This window comes from Pygocentrus nattereri, chromosome 19 (assembly GCF_015220715.1).
Source record: "Pygocentrus nattereri isolate fPygNat1 chromosome 19, fPygNat1.pri, whole genome shotgun sequence".
Lineage (NCBI taxonomy): Eukaryota > Metazoa > Chordata > Actinopteri > Characiformes > Serrasalmidae > Pygocentrus > Pygocentrus nattereri.
Genome location: NC_051229.1, coordinates 29,579,184 through 29,600,145, shown reverse-complemented (window position 1 = coordinate 29,600,145; position 20,962 = coordinate 29,579,184). Strand labels below are relative to the sequence as shown.

The following is a 20,962-nucleotide window of genomic DNA, read 5'->3' as shown; positions in this document are numbered from 1 at the left end:
GTACTTTGAGTTTTGAAGTCTTTTTTAACAGTGTTTTCAAAATCTCAGACACAATCTTCAGTCCTCTCTTAACACATTTGCATGTTAATGTTGATGATAAACTATTACAGTGATCGGGTGAATAATGAGATGTGTGTCTTTTTATGTTAGTGCGCTCAGCTAAAGTGTTTGGGAAACTGAAACTGAAATTGCAGAGTGACGTTGCTCTGATAAACAGCATGAAGCACTGATACAATATTCTAAACTTCAAGCTTATTGTGCTTTACATCAGTAACAGTAGCTAACATTAGCTGTCTGGCTAACTAACTTGATTATTTTGAACCTGTGTTTGTATTTCTGCTGGGTGCATATGGTTAGTTGCTAGGTAACAGACATAACAGTTGATTTTCAAGTTTGATCAAGTAAATTAAGATTTTACTAACTTAAGATAGAATGCTGTAAAATTCCTAAATGAAGGTAAGATTGGTAAAAAAGATAAGGAAGGTAAAACATCCTATCCTGACCTGTCAGATCTTAACAGATTTTCTGCATACACCCAGTTCAGAATTGGCACTTAATCACCTAAAGTCCAGATTTGACCTCCTGTGGCATCTTTTAATCTCCTCACAGGAATTCTGTGCATTTCTACGTAGTGTGGATGATAATACTGCAGGCTGAACAGTGCGAAGATCTTTCTATAAAGCAATTAAACATCACATCGATGGTGGAACCCCAAGACAATGTCATATAAAATGAACATATTAAAATGATAAAAAAATATGTTTTTCTCATATTTTCCTTAATTTCCAGGTCCTTTTTTTCATTTTATTCCACCTAATTTTTGTTTCAGCTGTGTGCATATGGTTGGTTGCTAGGTAACAGGCATAACAGTTCATTCCCAACTTTGATAGAGTAAATTAAGATTTCCTAGCTTAAGATAAGATGCTGTAAGATTCCTAAATGAAGATACAATTTGCTTCTTCAGTATGAATATGTGAAAACATCATATCTTGTCAGATCTTAAGACAAAAAGATGTATGGAGTATGTTTTACCTTCATCTGGTGCCATGTATTTTACACATGCTGTTTCTAACTTAAAAGTTAAAATATTAAATATTGCAAGTTTAAAATATGTAGTCTAATTATAGAGTATCTCTCCAGCTCTGTAAAGTGAGAATTGATGTAACCCAGACAGTATTAGGACACACTATGTATGGAGAGTTTTTGTTTAAGCAGTAGAACACAGAGGGAGTGTGTTATCATGAAATAACTTTACGGCTGTGATTTGGTGGCCGTAGATCATCACAGCCGTGATGTTTTAGTGATAACTCACTCCTCAAGTGTTCTACTGCTTTAATACAGCAGTTAAATAAATACAGTAAGAAATGAATAAACTGGCCGTGAACGCGGCGTTTAATATGTTTTAATGTTCAGCTCCTTCCTCCTAATTATAGCTAGCAGCTCGTTGCTATGTCAGAGTAACGAGCTCCGCCCACTCGCCGCTCAGCTGGCAGTTCGTTCTCCAGCTACTTACACTAAACTCCCAAACTGTCGTCTCCACTGAGCAGCTTCTGTTTTTTATTGGGTCAGTTTTACGGCTCAGTCTGATTTGGTCCGACTCTGAAGATCAGACACGTCTGGCGAATGGTGTTGGGTTCATTTCTGGCTGATTCCAGGTTGTTCAGCTGTTCTTCTGTCACAGCTGCCGACTGAAAAGCTGCTCAGTGGTGGCAACAGTTTGGAAATTTAGTGTCGTCTCGTCTTCAGAGTCGGACCAAATCAGCTGTCGGTCAAATGTCCGCTTTCTGTTTGTGCGCAAAGTAAAAATTACAGATGTGAGCGTACAGCTGTCAAACTCATTGCTTAACAATGCCGTCTTAGAAGAGTGAAAGAGTGCTTATGGAAAACTTGTGATGTTATCAGCCCAGTTAGACCGCTGCTCAACCAATCAGCTTGTGTTGCTGGAACTAACTGCTACATAATTTGTAATATAGAATCTTTTGTAGAATTTTACATTATTAGATCAAGTATCAAGTAAATGCTATTTGAATTAAGTGCAATTCACTTGCCTAAAACAAAGTAAACGTCATTTAATATTTTAAGTAATGTTTTAAATTTTCTGCACTCTACAGGCCGTTTGAATATGCACGCACATGCGTGAGCCTCAGTTACTGAATCATGGTTTAAATGAGCGCAAACAAGTCTCACCTGGATGCTGTGAGTGGAGCCCACTAAGCTTGGACTGTGACTGGAGTCCACAGTGAGGGTAAATGAACTGAGGCTAATTCCAATAAGCACAGGTTTTATAAGGTCGCTTACGTGGAACACCCCCCAGGTTACCTTTCACGTTCTGTTCAATCTTACTGGCCCACGGAGTGACGTCCATCTACTCAGACTGTGGGTGGGTGGTGGGGCATGCTGTACACAGAGATCAAGATATTTTCAGGTTGTAATTGCATACATGCAAAAAAACGTGACTTGAATATTCAGGTAGTTTTATAATGAACTACTTATTTACTCTTGCTTGAGTGATTAACTTAATGAATACTTTTCCCTGCACTCAAGTAAATTGACTAAATAACAGTAGTTGTACTAAAGTGTGGATTTTGAGTATTTCTTCCACTCATAATTCCTTTGGATATAAAATGTTGCCTTTAGCTGTCGACACAAGGATCGCATGAATGTGGGTCACTTACTCAGGTTTAGTACATGGGAAATTCTAAGAAAGCAGGCAGAAAATTCTAATTCATGAATTCATCAATGAGACGGTGTGTCCCTGTTTTTTAATTGTTAAGTATGTTTTACAGAATTTCACACTAGGTGAAATGGTAGCATCAACGCTGCAATATGCAAGGTGTGAAATGCCGGGGTCCCGGTGGGTCTGAGACTGTCTAATCAACTTTTTGGACCCCCTGAATGTCTCAAAATAGGGGTCTCTGAAAAGAGACTTCTCATGATGCTATGCTCTCTTTTGTTTGACCTGCTTCACCCACCGTCTGCAAACTTCTGCGTTTGGTATTCCGGACTAACCAGAGATGGAGTGCTGATCTGCCCCAGTGTGGTGCTGTATTGAATTGGTTCAAGTTGGTTCTTCAGAGCCTAGTACTTTTGACTAAGCCTTGGATACATCTGAAATCTTCACAATATTCCTTAGCATATTTGTAAATCCAAAAATTTGGCCAGTTTCCCAAGCTGAAAACAAAGGAGGAGATGTGTAAGATTTCAATTAACATGCATTACCAAACTACAAAGAGCATTTTCAGAGGAGAAATTGTTAAACCAAACATTTTTTTTGCCACTGAAGCTAGCACCAGTGCTGCTATGGTGAGTACGTTAGTGTTGGAGTAGCCAGTCAATATGGGACCCCCTAAATATCAAGAGGTATTTCGTAGTCGTCTGCATGTTAAATACCAGAAATAAAATAATGATAAAGCTGTACAATCATTAGACAATGATAGTTGCCCCGTAGCCACTGCTGCACACAATAATCTGATAAGAAACCTTTTTATGCATAAAACATTTCTCTATTTTCTGTAAATATCCAAGTACTAATTGTTCCAAAAAAACAATTTTCAAATGGTAGAATTGATTACAGTACCCACCCTGAGCACCAATAATGCACTATTTCAGAGTACCATGCATCTGATGTCGTGACCCTTACATAAGCTAAATATATCAGAGCCAGTCTGGTTAAGACACCCGTCTTATTTAACCTCTCAGGCTTATTACATACTAAGGCTTATTATTCAGTAACTACAGGGACTTCAGTGCATGATGGCTGAGCTATTCTCAGGTTATAGAAGTGTGTAATGAAGCCTTGGGCCCTGATCATGTAAGGGGTTAAAAAAAGAAATAATGCAAGTGTGGTGTTATTAACACAGAGGGAGACAAAGTCTCTGGGAGATGGATGAAAAGTTAGCATGGGGCATTTCTGATAAGCCTAAATGCATCTATAAACAAAGACTGTCTTTTTTATGCTGGCATTTTCTTGACCCCGTGTCAAGCCGGCATCTCCTGATCAAAAGGTGTTCCCTCTGAGAGAGAAACTATTAAGGCTGATTAGCCTTTACCAGAATGTCAAACGCTCACCTTTTATGGTGCTGCCCTTAGGAATGTAGATTAATGGAGGGCTATTAAAAAGCTTATCTCTGTTTCTGGGGTACGACCATCAAAAGAATATTGAACTCCACATAAATTGTAACCTCACCACCTACTGTCTCTCTGACTGTTTCTTCCTGGCTTTAGGTGTAATAAAGATTGCCTTACCCAACATGGACCGGGAGGTCAAGGAGACATACCAGGTGTTGATCCAGGCCAAGGATATGGGAGGACAACTAGGGGGCCTCGCCGGGACCACTATCGTCAACATTACCCTGACTGACGTCAATGACAACCCACCTAGATTTGCCAAAAGTATGTTTCAGTACGTTTGCTATACACTTAGTAATCCCTGCCTTCTAGGATGACCGTATACACTCACCGGCCACTTTTTTAGGAACACCTGTTCAGTTGCTTGTTAACACAAATAGCTAATCACATGGCGCCAACTCAATGCATTTAGCCATGTAGAGGTGGTCAAGACAACTTGCTGAAGTGCAGACCGAGCATCAGAACGGGGAAGAAAGGTGATTTAAGTGACTTTGAACGTGGCGTGGTTGTTGGTGCCAGACGGGCTGGTCTGAGTATTTCAGAAACTGCTGATCTACTGGGATTTTCACGCACATCCATCTCTAGGGTTTACAGAGAACGGTCCAAAAAAGAGGAAATATCCAGTGAGCGGTCAGCTGTGTGGACGAAAATGCCTTGTTGATGTGAGAGGTCAGAGGAGATTGGGCAGACTGGTTCCAGATGATAGAAAGGCAACAGGAACTCAAATAACCAACCAAAATCTCTGAGGAACGTTTCCAACACCTTGTTGAAAGTGTGCCATGAAGAATTAAGGCAGTTCTGAAGGCAAAAGGGGGTCCAAACCTTTACTAGCAATTACAATTACAGACTACAGCTCATCTGTTGATATGGACAATTTGATAGCCAACAATCAGTGATCAGTTTCTGACCGTAGTGCCATTGTTTACCTGCTAAAAATCAAGAGTGGCACTACGGTCAGACTTTGACCATTGATGATGTCCTTGAAGATGTTTAATAAAATGGATAACAAATGACATGTTGCACTTAAGGGAATTTCTCAAAAACTTTTGGAAACTACCATAAATACTATAATAATAGACCTCTGTAGTTGTGCCCTCATTTTGGAGTCAGTAACATGCAAATATGAGGAACACTGTGTCGAAGCCTTTTTATTTCCCTATGGTAAAATAAACAATATTTTCAAAAATCAATGTATCATGTAGTAAACAACTGCAACAGTAAACAAGCTTATATATTTTATGCATATTTTTACTTCAAATATCACTGGATCTTCTAAATTACATGGTTATTAAGTAGTCAAAATACAAATATTGATGCATGCAGGCTACTGCTGCTGCTGCTGCACATTGCATTGACCTAATAGGACAGGCGTTTTTACCAATATACCCTCGTGAAAACTGGCAAGCATTTCCAAATCTGTTGATGAGTTGCTTTGGTAGTAATAGCCTAAATTTTGTGTAACTAGTGATGTTGATAACACTTTCTGTGACCACCATCTCTACAACCATCTACAGACACATTCACAGCATGTTATAATTCATTCATAAGGCATTACAAGCATGGTTATAAAAGTTTATGCAAAGGAATTACACTTTAGTGTAATTTTTTATTATTTATTTTGTTTATTATGCATTACAAATTGTTATGAATTGTTTGTTGCATTTCTAAGTAGTTTTAACAACACGTTATATTGTCAAGTAATAAAGTGAGACAAGTAATTTATATCATGGCATTTCCAAAATGTTAGGGCTGCACGTTTGGGGCTTAGGTCTTACATTTCATATGCCACAAACAAATAATCCAGCCCAGGAAACTTTAGTACATTACATTTCACTTTACTTAGAGCTCCTATAATGCCTTACTAACACTACTTTGAATATTTCTATGAATGTCACATTCATAAACATCTATAAACACATTCATAACATGTTATAATGGCTATAAATATTTATACAAATGCATTACACATTTGTTATTTTGTTATACATTGAATTGTTAACATAATGCATTATAAGCACAGCTCATAACAAATTAGAAAAGCACAAGTTGTATTTGTCCACTCTAATTAAAGTGAAGCGTACTGGACTAAAGCCTCCTCCAGTGTTAAGAGTGAAGTATTTACTGAAGGATTTACTGAAACACTAAAACACAGTAAAACTCATTACAGCTTCACATGTCAGAGTTTGAACTAGAGCTGCCAGCAGTGTTTCACCCAATGTGGGAAAGTCAATGTACACCACTGTTAATGTGCACCACCGTTAGCCTGGCACTGACTTAACATTGCATGTCCAATAGAATTCAAACAGACAAGAACACTAAGCTACAAACTCGGTTGTTATAAATGTTTCACTCAAACTAATGGCATGACAACCCATGGCAGAAAAGCTCAATGTTCCCTTAAGTAGGTGTTACGTCAACTTGACATCAACATTGACAATAGCTGCCTTTGTGATAGGCAATGGATATTGGAATAAGGCTTTTTAAATGTTTATGGAAATTTACATCAGATAAACATCGCCCTACAGCAAAATGACAAAATGACGCACAACTCCGTAAGTCTATTAAAACCAACCCAGATTATGTTTGCAAAAAAACTAACAACTTTAGGGACAGTTTTGCCCCCTGACATTTTAATTCCAAATTGTAATAAATTTACAGCATTTGTCAATTTAACTTTAGCTTAGCTGCAGAAAGGTTTTAATAAATCTCAAAGAAGTGTGTTCATGGATTGCTTCATGGCAGGATTAACACAACTGACAACTGACAAGTGAACATGTAAAAATGCCTGAGGGCAATTGTTTGGCTTGTTGCATGCTGTAATTAACAAGCAATGGCTTTGTGTACAGCAAGCATCATTCCTCCAGACTGACCCAGCATGCCTCAGAGCCTTAGATCCATAACTGTCCATGAGGAAGACAGCCGGGGTTTTCGTTGTGCACAAATACAAACAGCTTTGAAGGATTTTGCAAATGTGATTGCTATGCTTGCACTCGCTGGCAGAGCTGTTGAAGTGATTAGTGGATAATTAGTGCTAACTACCTCTAGGAGCATGCTCTTATTGTGAGGGCCTTTAGGTCTTATCCTGAGTGACAGGTTTGTTGCTGCTTGTTTTCTCCTTCTATATTATGTTCATGCTCTTCTTGTGAATCTTGTTACAGGTATTTTTCACCTGCGGGTTCCTGAATCTGCGCCAGTCGGGTCCTCAGTGGGGAAGATTAAAGCACATGATCTGGACTTGGGGAAGAATGCAGAAGTGGAGTACAGCATTGTTCCTGGAGACAGCAGCTCCATGTTTGACATCTACACTGATGAACAAACTCAGGAGGGCATAGTGGTGCTGAGAAAGGTAAAAAAAAAAAAAAACTAAAATAAAAAGACAAAGAACTTAGGAAGGAATGGAATTTATTGGCTGTATGAATTCAGCATTCCTATTTTGAGGAAATGTTCACTACTTCCAGCTCAGCCAATTCCAGCCATTGAGCATTAAGCAAGTTGTTCATCGTTAACCATATTAGCGCTGTTGGGCGTTGAGAACAGGCCAACTGGTCTCCACTAGCTTTATGTCATTGTTAGCCGCATTAGCATTGTTGGGCTTCGTGAATATGGCAACTGTTTCCACTAAGTTTGTCAGCTTTAGCCAAATTAGCTTCGTTGGGTTTTAAGAATATGGCAACTTGTTTCCACCAGATTTTGTTCACCATCGTCACGCATCCAGAGAACTCCCATCCAGACTCCAATTCCCAGGATTCTGTGAGACTTCAGACTCTGACTCACAGACCTATCAGCATTCATGTTCCCTGGAATTCTAGTATGATTCACCTGTGTTGGTCAGGTGAATAGGGTTAGGTCTAGTATTTAAGCCATGGCTTAACATAGGCATAGTGTGAAGCATTGCGTCTATGAGAGCAACAGGTGGTTGGATACTGTAGTGGGTAACACCTCTGCCTTCTACGCTGTAGACCGGGGTTCAGTCCCCTGTCTGGGTAAGCTACCTACACTATGCCAGTAAGAGTCCTTGGGCAAGACTCCTAACACCACCTTGGCCTACCTGTGTAAAACAATCAAACTGTAAGTCACTCTGGATAAAAGCGTTAGCCAAATGCCATAAATATAAATAAGTAGGCCATACCGGGCGATATTCTGGACCGCCTTGTTTCCCTGCTTGGATTAACCATTTGTTCGTTTCTTTGTCTTTGCGTCTGTGTCCTGCTGCCACTTCACAACCATTAGCCAAATTAGTTTTGATTGTCGTGAATATGCTAACTGACTAGCTTTCAGTCTGTTTTAGCCAAATTAGCATTGTTGGGTTTTAAGAAAATGACAGTTGGCTTCCACTAGCTTTCATTCAGAATTCGCCATGTTTATGTTTTGGATTTTTAAGGATATGTTAACTGGACTTCTCTGGCTTCCATGCAGTGTTGGTCTGATTAACATTGGTAGGTTTCGAGAAATGCTAAAAGGCTTCCACTAGCTTTCAGTCATCACTAGCCATATTAATGTTGATGAGTTTTAAGTAACACTTCACGTGAATTTTGTTTGTAAACATCATAAACACATTTGTAACATGTTATAATGCATTTATAAGGCATTATAAACATGATTATACATATTTATAAAATGATTTACACTGAATTACACTTTATAGCCCTGATTATTATACATTATGAATTGTTAATGTAATGCATTATAAGTAGTAGTCAGTCCCAGCTTGGAGAGCATAAAGACAAATATGAAGTTATTTATGCCCTGAGATTTTCAATATTTTTCTCATCACTAGGGCTGCAATTCAGATGCTCCAAACAGGCTGTCCAGTCTAGAATTACTGCTGCAATGTGCTTTTCTTAGATAGGCAAGATAGCAGCGTGATGTCTTTCTAATTTGTCCCCTCACTGGTTCTAACGTCAAGCACTAGAAACCCTACACTACAGTAATGCTAATTTCTGCTGGCGTTCTATTGGATATGCAGTGTTAAGTCAGTGCCAGGCTAACAGTGGTGCACATTAACACTGGTGTACGCTGACTTTCCCACATTGGGTAAAACACTGGTGGGTGCACTAGTTTAAAAACTGACATTTGAAGCCTGTAATCAGAATCAGAGTAATTAATTGATCCTGGAGGGAAATTGCAGTTGTTACGTTTGCAACCATTTATTTAAAAGAATAAACACTTTAAGACAAAAAAGAGAAGTTTAAAATATTACAAATACAGTAAAGTGGCAATGACTGTGATAATAAATATCAATATAATGAGCTTTATTGTGTTTTAGTGTTTCAGTAAATCCTTCAGTAAATACTTCAACTTGAAGCCTCAGTCTTAACACTGGAGGAGACTTTAGTACAGGATGCTTTACGTAGAGCAGACTAATACAACTTATGGGCTCTTATAATTTTTTATGAACAGTACTTATAATGCATTATGTTAACAATTCATAATGCATCATAAGCATGGCTATAACACGTAATTCATTAAAAAAAAAAATTATAGCCATGCTTATGATGCCTTATGAATGCATTATAATATGTATTTATAGATCCTTACAACTTTGACATTTACAGAAAGTGTTACAGAGTTTATTTTTCATTTGTTTCAGTACAGCGTTATTTTCATACGAATTGGCAGGTCTTCTCAATTTGTAGAAGAATCCTAATGTGTAAGACCGATGATGTGTGTTGATCTAGACTCAGATCTCATTCCAATGTCCCTTGGAATGTGAGTTGCTAAATTCAGCCTTGATTATTCGTCTTAGATTAACTAACTGTTTAAAGCCAGCTTATTTCTTCTTCCTTTTTCTGTACATATGCATATAGGAATGACAGCATAAGCCGATTGTGCTTCTTCGGCCAAATGCTTTTCATACACGACTTTGCATTTTCCTGTTTGCCCCAGGGTGAGCCTTTCTTATTGCAGCACACCAGCTTCCCTATCCTCAGTGAATAATGCATTACCGGTCATAAAACTGTTAATGCTTTACCCACTCTGTGGTGCTGCCTGCTCCAATCAAAAGCCGGATCCATCATCTCGTTAATGTGGGTTACAACTATCCCCAGGATATCCCAACCCCTGTTTCACCAACATGCCAAAAGTGTTGATGCACAAACAGCAGGGGAGAGTCTGTTTCAGTCACTTTTAAAAATACATTGTTTGGGGTTTGGGGAAGGGAAATGTCCAATCTTTTTGAATTTAGATGGCATGAATAAATCAGTTGGTGCTTGGCGATCAGGCGCTCCCACCTCTTGATGCGTTGTGACAAGTAGACATCCCCACAGACATCAGGTAACGTGCCCAATCTACGTTGCCGAGCACCCGCGCGTGTAAGTGCTTAGCTGTTCAGAATGGCCTGGTAAAAGCATGTGGATGTGGTTGGAGTGCTCTCAGTTGTCCATGGAGAGGTGAGGTTAGCTCTGTCATTACTCTCAGCCACAACAGTTAGCTCTGCAGGAGTCCAGGGCCGCATGATGACAGGATAGAGAATGCCTGAGAATTCCATACATTCAGGATAGCAGTGCAGCTTCCTCTTCGTGTCTAGACCTTTTCTAGTTTGTGCATTTGCAACCATGGAATATCTCTGTGGATCTAAAAATGAAAGTTATGGAAGGTTGCAGCATTATTCCTTATCTATGTCATTGGTTTTTGTTAATAGACACTCGTTCTGCAGTTGATGCCAGCAGCATATTCCAGTTTGATGGGTCAAGGCTTTCCACTTTTCCCAAAAATGTTATGGCAAATAATCCAACAGATTAACAACAACATTCCTCAACAAGCAAGTGCAAGTACTTAGGCATTTCATCCTCTATGGTGCAAATTTTGGGGGCAGTCATGGGCTGAAGGTTAGGGAACCACCCTTGCAGTTTCCAGTTCAATCCCCTGAGCCAACAGGACGTGACTGAGGTGCCCTTGAGCAAGACACTTAACCCCCAACTGCTCCCCAGGCACTGCGAATAGGGCTGCCCACCACTCTGAGCAGGTGTGTTCACTGACCCCTAGCGTGTGCCTTCACTAGTGTGTATGTGGCGTTTTACTGCAAGGATGGGTTGGATTGCAGAGGTGAAATTTCCCCATTGTGGGACAAATAAGGGTCACTTAATCAAATTGTTCAAGACAACATCTTCCAAGCCACATTTTGCAAGGCTTACAGCTGCATGAGTGTGTAATCAAAGAATAAGTGAATTAGACTGGCCTATGTTAAAGAGCAAGACCGAAAACTACAACTGAATGTATATGACCCTTGATCCCTCAGATGGCACTGCATTAAGATCTGGCATGCTTTTGTGATGGATATCACTTGGATGAGTGTAGGTACACTTTGTCAAATGAACATTACTTATCTCTGCATCCACAAATGACCAGAGGTCCACAACATCCAGAAACACAAATTTTAAGTTTGTTTATGGAAAGAATAGAAGTTGTGTTCTCTGGGCCAAAGAAGAAATGGGCCATCCAAATTGTTACCAGTGTAAAGTTCAAAAGCCAGGATGTGCCATGGTAGGGAAAATCATTAGTGCCTAATGTATTGGCAACTTCCTAACCTAGGAAGGCACCATTAACACTGAAAGATATACATTTTGGAGCAACATATGCTGCCTTCAAGACAACATCTTTTTCAGGGATTCCAAGCCACATTTTTCAAGTCTTACAGCAACATGAGTATATAATCAGAGAATAAGGGAATTAGACCAGCCTATGTGCAGTCCAGACCCGTTTCCCATTTTAAAAGTATGGTGCATTATAAAGGGCAAAACATGCAAATGAAAGCCTTAATGGAAGAATAGCAAAACATTCTGCTTACAGAAGTATATCAATTGGTGCCTTCAGTCCCCAAACAAATGGGAAGGTGATTTGACACAGTAGTGAACATGCTCATGTCACTGGTTTCCGAACCATTTTACAGGCATCAAATTTGGAGCCAACATACATTAACCAAATAGCATTTCACATACTTTTGTCCATTGTTATGTAATCTTGGCTAATTGACCACGTTAGAGGTAAATTACCCCCCACCCCCCCAAAACTGGCATCTGTGATTGAGAATGCTAATACTGTGTTTTGTGATATAATGAGATGTTGCACCATGCACTCTCCTCATCCTTCCTTTCTATTCCTAGCTTTTTTTTGTTCACCTCTATTCCCCAAGCTGCATTCAAACTCCAGAACAGCTGCAGCGCAGGACAAAGTCACGCAGTCCTTACGCTGCAGAATGGCTGTGCCATATCTGCTGACCCAAAAAGAGGCTGGAAATGGATATGAGGGATCCTCACTGTGGGGCTCAGAACAGGGTCAATGACAGAACCCCTCGGTCTTCAGCCACGGGCCATCTTGCTTCTTCCGTTCCTCCAATTCTCCACTCTAAGGATTGGTGACAAAGTCTTAATATGCCTGAATCTTTCATTTCTTTTCTAGAATCATATATCAAAATATAAATAAAACTATCTACATTGTTAGTTTCTTTTCATTTTCAGTAAAGCAAGAAAAAATATTTTAACAGCAATCAACTGTGAAGGATAGCACCTTCCCATTCTCTCACATACGTGTTATTCACTGCTGTTGGCAGTATATAATCAACTCTATAATTGATGGAAATATTGATATGCTTAATTAGCACAATATCACATTGAAAATATGAGAAAAGATGTAACTTTTAATTGGGGCAAATTAAGGAAAACAGAACGACATATCTGTCGTAATTATTGACACCCCTGCCAGTAGTTCATGCAGCCTCCCTTCACCAGCATAGCAGCAATGAGTCTTCGCCTGTAATGAGATCAAAGAATACACAGCAAGGAATCAGAGCACTCCTCAATGCATAATTTGCAAAGTATCCAGAATGATGCCGTATTCTGACAAGGTTTCCATGGCCTAAAGAGGAAAAACAGCTCCAAAAACATCACAGATCCTTCACCACACTTAACAGTGGCAATGCAATTATTTTCTGTAGAATGAAGCGCGAAAAAGCTTTATTATTATTATTATTTATTTATTTTTGATCTCATTTCATAGCAGAGCCTGGTGCCAGTCAAAGTTTCACACTTTAGATGCTCACATTTGTAACAGATTAAATAAAAAGCTTTGGAAGTGGTATCTAATTGTAGTTTTGGGCACTCGGTGACCCTAAAAGGCTACCATCTTCTGCAAATCTCCAACCATAATACTTGAAAGCTTTTGCATCCTTCTCCTCCAGGTTCACTACAGCTCCAGTTGTTTTAAATCTTTTACTTATTGTGAATCTGGACATTCGTTTTTGGCATGTAGCTGTTTTAATTGCAGTTGCTGGATTTTTAAGCTCAGTCGACTTTTACTTCATTTAATTTGTGTATTCTTCATTCTTCCCCAAGTTGATGAAGTAAGCCAAGTCTCAAACAGCACACTTGTGGTCCCCCTGTCCACAGTTGCACATGCAGGGTGTTCCGTTTCTCATTTTGGCATTCAAAGGGGTGGTCAGAAGTGCCCTCTATATGCCCTTACTGAGGCCTTTGGCGAGGGCTACAAAGTCAGTGGTCACCAACCCTGGTCCTGGAGATCTACCTTCTTGTAAACTGTAGTTCGGACCTCAATCTGCCACTCCTGCTCCAGCTAATTAATGTCTTCAGAAGCCCTTGATTGGCTAGATCAGATGCATTAGTGTAGGCAAGGGGAGGGGGCAGCATGTTTGACACAGGTCAGTTCTGCAGGAAAGAGGCTTTGTGACCACTTTTCTAAGTGAAAAGTACACATCCTGTAGAGAGCAAACTCATTTCAATGCTCCATCACTCTTTATGTGCAGAGTTTAACATATTAGGAAAAAAAATCTACATAAAATGTGGCCTATGCAAAAAGTATGCCACGTTTTATTTTTCATATCTGTTGGTTTTTTCAGCCAGTAAGTAGACATTGTGCAGCAAAAACAACTTGGTCTGACTTTTTTTGAGACTGAAAAAGAAAATCTGTGATATTTCCCAACCTACCCCCCCCCCCTCCTTCCTGCTGCTCGGCTGTTTCTCTAACCCCACCCCCGTGCTGCGTTGCACTGGGACCTTGCTGAAATGCTGAAGCGGTACATTTTGGGGTCTCTCCAGGCTTTAGAGCAGGTTGAAGCCGTAAGAGGATCTCAGAGACTAAATGGGTTCAAAAGGATAATCGGCTGTGTGCGGACAACCCGATAGAGGTGGGCTCGTGGTACCTCTGACTACCTTGCCACACTGATTATCTGAGCTGAAATGGACGGCCCAAGAGGCTCTCTCTCTTTGATTTAGCGAATAATACGTTATCGGAATGCCTTTGTGAAAGGAATTCTCACCATGGGGGACATTTGCTGCTAAAACAAGGAGAAAATGGCATGAGACGGGAAGCCGTATGAATATGCTGACACCTGATATATACAGTTTTTATGGTTCATTAGAGCTTCTTTATTTTATGCATTTAGAGAAAAAACACTCAAGTTTCTGTCATAAGCTCTAGCACCCCCCCCCCTCCTTCCACCACCCCACTGACCTAAATGAGCTTCTTTCACATAGTATAGCCGCATTAGGAATTCATGAATAAATGCCAATTAGTAAGGGAATTAATTAGGGCTTTGGTGTGGGTGCCGTATTGAATAACAAATCAACTTTCGGATCAGCTTTTCTGGATGTGCATCTGATTTCCGATTCTCTTATGAGCAGCTTGGAGAGAAAACAAAAAACACAAACTTTTGCTGTTGAATCTCAGCAGAGCATTCTCCAAAGGATGAGCAAGTGGGAAGTAAACAGCGCCCCTTAAAGGCCATCAGGGAGATTGCCAGTTGCCTTGCTTTATTTTTCATGAATGCGGCCACAGCTAAAGATGTTCTGGAATATTTATGTTCACGGCGGAGAACAGCAGGAGAGTTAATGTGGCAGTGCTGTGTCTTTGATATGACATGTGAAGCATGTGTTCTCCGAAACGTGCCAGTAGCTACATTCATGCGCATTCTGATCATTTTTAGCACTTGAGTGCTCAGCAGGAATCTGATCAGACTCGGATGAGAAGAAACACTGAATGTGATATTATTTAGTATGTGTGCATAAGAGCATGTCTGTGTGCATGTGTCCGTGTGAGGATAGCGTGTGTGTGTGTACAGTACTTTTCAAAAGTCAGAGACCACTTTTCATTTAAGTAATTTCCAAAGCAAATATGTACGAGTAATTATTATTATGTTTTATTATCAATGAATGTAAACCTCATTTCAGACCTATAGCACTATAGATCTAGATCAGATGAAAGATGTAAGCATTGTTTATCTGATGGGGGTTATCAGTTTTAGTGGTTTACTATGTAGAGTTGTAGTCAAAACTACCAGAAGAGAATCTGGGTCGGGACTGAGACCCGGACACCTCGTGTTTGAGTCGCGATTAAGACTTCGTAGGAGCTGAACCCAAGTTAAGATTGAGATCAGATACACGAAGAAAAGAAGAAAGCAGGAAAAAGCTGACGTTTGTTCATTGTCCGTTCATCGTATATTATATGTACACCGTCATTTGAACAAAACTGTCTCTCCAAAATGGTAACTTTACAGCACAACAAACAAACAAACAAACAAACACATACTTTACTTTTAACATAAGTCGATGGAATGAGACTTTTTTCCAGGTCATTTTAAACCATTTCTTTTGGTCCATTCATCATGAAATTTACAAACAAACAATGTAAAGCACAAAATGTACTTTTGAATTATATCCAAAACTGAAAAAATTGTGATAGAAAAAAAAAAAAAAAAAAAAAAATATATATATATATATATATATATATATATATATATATATCGGGCCATGCACAGTTATTAATTTCAGTAATATTGCTAGTCTTTGAAACTCTTGTTCATTTATTTCCTTTCCTTTAATTTTTCTTTTCTTTCTGCAGCTGAATATTATCTATTTTCAGAAATATCTGAAAAATGAATAACTAGTACTTTTGTTTGGAAATTAAATAAATGCAGATGGATCTCTGGCTGTATGTGTGTGTACTGTGCTTGTTTTCCCAGCAGTGTAATTGGGTGTGATATCACGCTGTGTATTGTTCTCCTTTTCAACTTTCTGGATTTCTACTGACACCATGAATTAACCACAACATAGAAGAGCTGCTTTAATTCAAATGTTTATGTATTAACAGCTTTAAATTCATATACAACAAGAAATTCCTATTTCTAAAGCTCTTATGGAATTACTCAGGGTGTAACAACACAAAATTCATATTGATCCAAAAAAAGGCTATAAAAACTTTCCAATACAGCAAAACAAGAGTGCGAGAATGTGTCTCGGGTTCATATAGAGGGCTCCAAATGTCTGAGGCCTCTAATGAAAATGCTTCTAATTTGCATTCCTTTCTAATTTAATATACTCATAAAGAGGTAAGTACACCTCCTGAAAGCTTTAGACCTTTTCAACATATTTTAAACAGTACTGACCTATAAAGGTGACGTGATTTAACGGGTGACACTTTGGATTAACATTGTCATTTTTTTATACACTTTAAATGACACAGTAATGTGGTTTTCTAATGTGGAAATAGTAAGTACACCCCAAAATGTTACTTCAATATGAAATGATTAGGATGCCGTTAGAGAATATCATAGAGGAACTTGTCTTGTTTAAACCTCAGATAGCTGGTATGTTATTGGAATGTGTGTGAAATCAGCATGCCAAGATCAAAAGAGCTTTTGAGGCCTTCGGGCAGGGGTTTAAGAAGATATCCAAAATATTGGAAATCAATCATTCCTCTGTCTGAAGGAGATCATCTACAAGTGGAGTAGATTTAACACCACTGCTGACTCCTCAAGGCCAGACCACCTAGCAAATGTAACCCGAAACCAGACTTTAAGATGCTAAAAGAAGTTTCTAAGACTCCCAAAATTTCATCATGTGATGTGTAGGTAGTTGTGGCAAAGAGATAACAAACATCTATCGTTAGACAAATGCGACCTATATGTGAGGTGCACCAGGATGTAAAGTTTGCTAATCAAAGACAAGGAGAAGGAACTATTCTGGAATAGTTCATATGTGCTATGGACAGAAGAGGGTCTGATTTGTTGCCTCAGGTCCTGGTCATCTTGAAGTCATAGAATCGAATATGAATTGTCTTTCATACCAGAGAATGCTTAAGCATAGTGTGAGACCATCTGTAGAAAAGGTGAAGAAGTGGACAGGATAATGATGGCAAGTCCACCAAGAACTAGCTCAAAAGGAGCCGGGGGTTATGGAATGGTCTAGTCAAAGATCACATCTGAGCCCTCATTGAAATGCTGTGGGGGGATTTGAGGAAACCCCTCACACATTGCGCAATGGAAAGAATTCTGCATGGTGGAATGGGCAGTAATTTCTCTTTGTAGATGTCAGAAACATGTTGACAGTTAAAAAAATGCCTACTTGAATGTGTTGTAGCCAAAGGGGGAAGCACCAATCACTGTACATTTACAGCATTTGGCAGACGCTCTTATCCAGAGCGACTTACAATTTGATCATTTTACACAGGGAGGCCAAAGTGGTGTTAGGAGTCTTGCCCAAGGACCCTTATTGATATAGTGTTAGGTGCATACCCAGGTGGGGGATTGAACCCTAGTCTACAGTGTAGAAGGCAGAGGTGTTATCCACTACACTATCCCAACCACTGTAGACAGGGAGGTGTGTACTTGGTTCAACAGACAAGTTATTACAAGTTTTTCTATTGCATAAAATTTATCCACTGAATACTGGTATGCCCACATATATGCCAACAAAAGATAAATATTTAATATGGTGATACATTCTATGAATACTGTATTCATTGGCCTGTACTTCTAACATTAGAAGTATTAATCTACTTCTAACTCTGCAATTTACTGACAATACATTTTAAGCATATTACAATCTCATATATTACCTTGTAAGGCCCTAATAACACAAGTGCACAATGCATCATAATGCCTGGTTCATAACCAGTGCATAAACATAGAGCCCTTGTAATGTATATTATCACCCCATCACCAAGTGCTTCAGATGAAGTGATATTTTGTTATTCTCTGTTATAAATGAATTAAACAGCTACTAATAAATACATTAAGTAAAATATTTTACTATAGTATAAACTTTTGTATTTGTAATGTGAGGTGGAAACATTTTCAAACTAATTAAAAAAACAAATACTTGCAGTTTAAAAATATTCATTTCTCAGAGTTCTAATTCAGAAAATAAAAAAAAACAAATACAATAAACATGATTGTTTTATCTATGAAGAACAATAATTTTGAGCATTGATTGCCCTACAATCTCCAAAGATCACCAGAATCCATAGGTGGCATCTATTTGATGCAAGGTGGGAAACTTTTTTCAGCTATGCAGCAAGTTATAGGGTGCACACTGACACACTCGAGCAGTACAACATTTAATCTATTCAAGTGTGAATAACCTAAAGTAGTAAAATACCATTTTAAATATTTGCATTTTTAACCATTAATATATGATGGCTTCTTTTACAACTACATACAGCTCATTATCTGGTTAAAAGGCATTATAATGAATAGCGATACTTGACTAATGACACATTTATAAATTTACCAAAGAAATAATTACAGCACTTTATAACAAATGTACGAGGCTTTCATACAATTTATAAGTGTACTTATAATGCCTTGTTATCAAATCACAGTTCTAAGCATAATTGTAACTATTTATGAAAAGACATTTCATGGAAAAAGTGTTAGCACATGCCCATTCTCAAATGTTATTAGCAAAACAATGAGTGAAAAGTAGAACCTTCGAACATAAATTCTTAGAATTTTAAAAATATTCATAGTATTTGGTGTTATATTAACAACAGCGTGCACTTAACCTGGCACAGACAGGCACTTGATGTAAAAGTCTCAGATAAGAGAGTCATCTAAACAGGAGCGTCAATGGAAGAGATATTAATAAAAGCAGATTTTTAATTCTTCAGATTTAAACGAAAATGTGCTAGATTTCCTATGTGGGCCTTGACTTGTTTTGCTTCAAATAAATAAATAAATAAATATCCCACTTTATATCGTCTGTATAGTTATACATGAACAACATATGCAACAACAAGATAACTACTGATGATTTAGTCAGTGCTATAGATGGATTACAAGTACAACCCATGTACTTACATGTGTATCAGCTTCAGTTTTGCCTCATATCATTACACACATGCATCTTTTACACAGGAGCTTTCCTGTAGTGCAGTGTTAAAGTTACACTTTAAAGTACGTGGACAATTTCTGTGTAGTTATTATGTAGTTACTGTGTAATAATGGAGGGGTAATATAAACACTTGGGTTTAATGCCACACATTTAATTAAATGCCATTAACGTTACATTTTAAGATAAGGGCCGTTTTAAGGGCCGTCTGCTGTTCTGTCACACTACAGACTAACCAGTTTCAGCTGTAAACCAGTGTCTCAGCACAAGCAACATCAATGCTGCCTAAATGTTAGGAAGGCTGGCAGATACAGTCTAACTAATGTCTTAATGTCAGTTATTACACACTTTGATTCACTTCGGGAAAAAAAAAATCTTTTGAAAGAAGTTGCTGTTTCATTAATGTTGTTAACCCTTCTGTAATTACATGAGCAAATAGGCTGTCACAACTATTAAGATATATTTTTGTAATTACAAGAGCCAACACTGAAGTTGATACGCATGTATAAATGACATGAGGTGTACTTCTGTAATTCATCTGTAACAGTGACTCAATAATTAGTAGTTACATTGATGCATATGTTGTTCATATGTAACTATACAGTTATTAGAGACAAAAATTTGGGACAAAATAAAAAAAAAATAAAAACCTTCAATGTAGGTTTAAAGTAAAGTTTAACGTATCCCTCTGGCTTTAATGTTTAAAGCTAAAAGTTAACAAGGGAAGTTAGTGGTTGGCTTTTTTGTGGCTACAAGGATAAAAAAAAAGTTTCTTTGGTCAATTTTATGCTAAATAAAGCACTGTTGTCTTTATAAGTGAGTTAAGCACTGCACTAATGTGCAGTGACTGTTTTTCTTAGCTTATAGCTCAATGTCTAAACTAGTACTTGTGATTTGATGGCACCACAGGGATGCCTCCCAGTGATCGTGTGACATTTGTGTACTGCATGCTGAGAGAACAAAAACAATCATTTGACAAGCTTCCTGCCCATATCATAAGCCCCACCCCCTCTCTATCCACTTGACTCTGATTGGATGCACCCAGATTCCTAGTTTAGTTCATCAATGGTGTTTTCCATGTAGAACAAATGAGAAACACTTGGAAAGGAGTGAGAGGCACATTGGCTGTTCAGTTATAAATATAAACACCGTTTCATATTTTGAGTTTTTGAAACTCGGAAGTCATTACATCCTTCGTTATTGCAAATAACGTAATATAGTGTAGTAATTCTATTATATGATGGTGCAGGTGGAATAGTGTTGCCCTTTGTTCTGCGTGATGTGATGCAAGAAATAATGAAAGCTACAGCTAAGAGCAGTTCACAGTTCTACTATACCCTTTATTTCAGGTCAGGAAGCACATTAGTGTTATTAGCACTAATAAGGCCTGCTGAGTGGCAGAGGTGTGAGCCAGGTGGATGACCCGATGCCTGGCCTGCTGTAACCAATCATGTCATCTAAGTGCCGGTCAGCTTGGCTGGGAGATCAGCTCACAAATGACCATTCAGATCTGTACTGAGGTGGTGGTAAGGGGTAAATCTTTGACCTCAGTGATTTGCCTCAGTCATAATTCTTTAGGAAATGATTCAATGCATCTTAAAATGTTACATTTCTTCATTTCTGAAAAGGGGAACATCATGATGGCTTTGGAATGATCTTATTCAGCCTGGTCAAGCCAGTAGCTCCTGATGATCTAAGCTAAATTAAGCTTTTTT

General features: G+C 38.5%; 1 protein-coding gene across 1 annotated transcript in view; it reads left to right on the top strand.

Moving 5' to 3' along the window:
• The window catches only part of cdh12a (cadherin 12, type 2a (N-cadherin 2)), a 105,852-nt gene that overhangs the window by 46,911 nt on the left and 37,979 nt on the right, over positions 1–20,962 (top strand). Inside the window, exons 5-6 of the mRNA XM_017705969.2 lie at positions 4,225–4,392; positions 7,287–7,474. Of these exons, the coding sequence (XP_017561458.1) occupies positions 4,225–4,392; positions 7,287–7,474 (356 nt within the window). The remainder of the gene's footprint in view (positions 1–4,224; positions 4,393–7,286; positions 7,475–20,962) is intronic.